The 2,629-nt window shown below is 32.1% G+C and overlaps 1 protein-coding gene across 1 annotated transcript in view; it reads right to left on the bottom strand.

Annotated features, from left to right (window-relative positions):
* LOC109233381 (asparagine--tRNA ligase, cytoplasmic 1-like) overlaps nt 1,814-2,629 on the bottom strand; it is a gene marked incomplete in the record, with an annotated part of 4,396 nt that continues 3,580 nt past the window's right edge. Inside the window, 2 exon segments of the mRNA XM_019399235.1 lie at nt 1,814-2,261; nt 2,457-2,515. Coding sequence (XP_019254780.1) covers nt 2,078-2,261; nt 2,457-2,515 — 243 coding nt within the window.

Genomic DNA, 2,629 nt, shown 5'->3' with positions numbered 1-2,629 from the left:
TAAACATTTAATGTGAGGAGTAAGAAAACTTTTTAGGGATATGTACATAGGGGTTATTTTGTAAAAACAAATTGAATTCTTTCTTGATTACATAACTAGACACTTATTTTGAACCAAAATGAGAAAGTAAATTGGGCACTTATTGTGAACCGGAGGGAGTAGTGATCAGAAGTATCATTTGTAAAAACCATAGTGAAATTTGTATGCGACTTCGTGACTTAGTTTATTTCTTCGAAATTTGTAGTGAAACCTTATTATCGAAGTCAAGATTATAGTTAGATTTCTATCTATCCTTGGTTCGAAATATGGCAAACAGAACTACTGTTATAAGGGGCGGTGGATTTTGAGGCGTTACAATTGATAAATATAAAATATTTACTTATTATATACTTTTAATATTCTGCTTTAAATAATATACTTAAAATATATTTTGAATTTTGCCTTTTTCTATCTATTTTTGCAGAGAAAAAAAGAAGAAGAAAAAAAGATTATGAATAACAAAAGGAAAAGACAGAATGTTCGATGAAAGTCTGTTATAGCAAGCACAAGAATTGAAATAGCAAGATGGAAGCATATAATTAAAGTTTCGACGTATTCAAGCCCCCATCCTCAGACGTATCCAAACTCCTATCTTGGACATATCCAAGCTCATATCTTCATACGTGTCTAAACTCCTAGTATGAGACACATCTAAGATTTAATGCCTGCAAGATTTTTCTATAAATATAATGCAAATTTGGCATCGGAGAAAAAAGGAGAGATGTAGCAAGAGAACTACTTTTCTCTAAACTTTGGTCTTAACTTCTTTCTTTAACTATTTCATTTTCTTCTTGTAAGTTTTTGGATTTTCTAAGAGTATTGGTATTATTCTAGAATTCCTTTTCGTTGTGAGATTTAAATACTCCATAATGGAGTAATCTCGTTTGTTGGGATAGCTGATGAAGCTTGATAAATATTTTTATAATACTATTTTAGTTTTAATACATCTTGGCTTGAAATTTTCTTTTTATAATTCATAATGTGCTGAAATAATAGTTTCTAATTAATTACTATTATCACTTCTATATATTTTGTTTAAGTTATTTTTATATTATTTTGGTAATTCTCACGAGGCAGAATTAATATATAATAACCAATGAATAAAATAGTAGAGTGTGAACGAGTTTTGGAAAACTCTTATTTTAAATCTATTATCTTGTTTGTCTCGATTTTAATTCTCACGGAGGAATTGTTGTAAGCAAGATTACTGATTTTTAGTAAAAATATTCTCACGAAGTTTTTACTACCTTTTAGCATAATTCAGGCAAGAAAATATTTCGGTTTTGATCGCCACTAGCTTTAACTCAATTAATTACATAACCTCACGGAGTGCTATTAATTGATTTTTTCTTAGTGAGAAAATATAATTGCATTAGCAATAAACAATTATTCTTTAGAGAAATACATGTAGAAATTGAGATTTTATTGTAATAATATTATCAAGTGAATTCAACGATTCCGAACTCTTTTTAAATTGTAAATCTTTCGGAAGTTGTTCGGTTTTCTTTGAGTAATTAACAAGTTTTAAAACCTCAGTCTCCTTTCATCAATTTGATTCTCTCAGATAGTAGTAAAATATTAAAAGTCTGTAGCCTAGATTAACCAATTTCAGTGGAACAATATCATAAACTATACTAGAATTTGACTAAGTACGAGCGCACATTGGTCTCGTCAACAATTAAAACTGTAAATACTAACAGATCCTACCAAATGTTGTTCAACTTCTGGGAATTTTGACTTAATAGTATAATCAAAGCAATAAAGGTCACGTACATAAGTAACAAAGCATTACCAGAAACAAAGATATATTTCACGCCGGTCAAGATACATGAACGTCTACATGTGTTGGCGTCCATCCAAACATCTAGTTAAGGAGATATACCTAACAAAACCAAAGCAACCAACCACTCACGAGATATCTTAAGATAATATAGGTTCCTGTATCTGAATTTGATTGAAATTTGTAATAACAATTACAATGCTAGAAAATGGTGTCATAATTTCCAAAAACTAGGCATCCCTTGACCATCAATTTCATTTAGAGATCCGCTCTTCCTGGATATCTGGGGAAGGGAATGACATCCCGAATGTTTTCTATCCCAGTGGCGAAAAGAATCATTCGCTCAAAGCCTAAACCGAAACCACTGTGTTTCACAGTACCATAGCGCCTCAGGTCTAGATACCACTCATATGGCTCTAGTGGTAAACCCATCTCCAGTATCCTGCAATTAAAAAATGGAAGATTCTCAGTCCAAATTCCATCATTACTTCATTGCAATTACCTAAAGTTAATTCATCCCAGTTCACCTTAAGGACAACAAAGGGTAGGCCAAACAAACAGTTAAATACTGGAATTTAATCACCAAATATGTGAACCAGAAACAGAATCTAACTCTCTTCTAGCAAATTTGTCATACCTTGTTCTGAGGACCTCATAATCCTCTTCTCTTTGGCTTCCTCCAATTAGTTCTCCCACCTGCAGAGGAATGCAAACAATTTGTTCATGCAGCAGCAGACAAATTTACTCATGATCTTGAAAGAGAATTGGATAGTTTTTTTTTTAGGGGGGGGGGGGGGGGGGTAGGAGCTG

Source organism: Nicotiana attenuata, chromosome 10 (genome assembly GCF_001879085.1).
Source record: "Nicotiana attenuata strain UT chromosome 10, NIATTr2, whole genome shotgun sequence".
In the NCBI taxonomy this organism is placed as follows: Eukaryota; Viridiplantae; Streptophyta; class Magnoliopsida; order Solanales; family Solanaceae; genus Nicotiana; species Nicotiana attenuata.
This window is presented reverse-complemented; position numbering and strand designations above follow the sequence as displayed.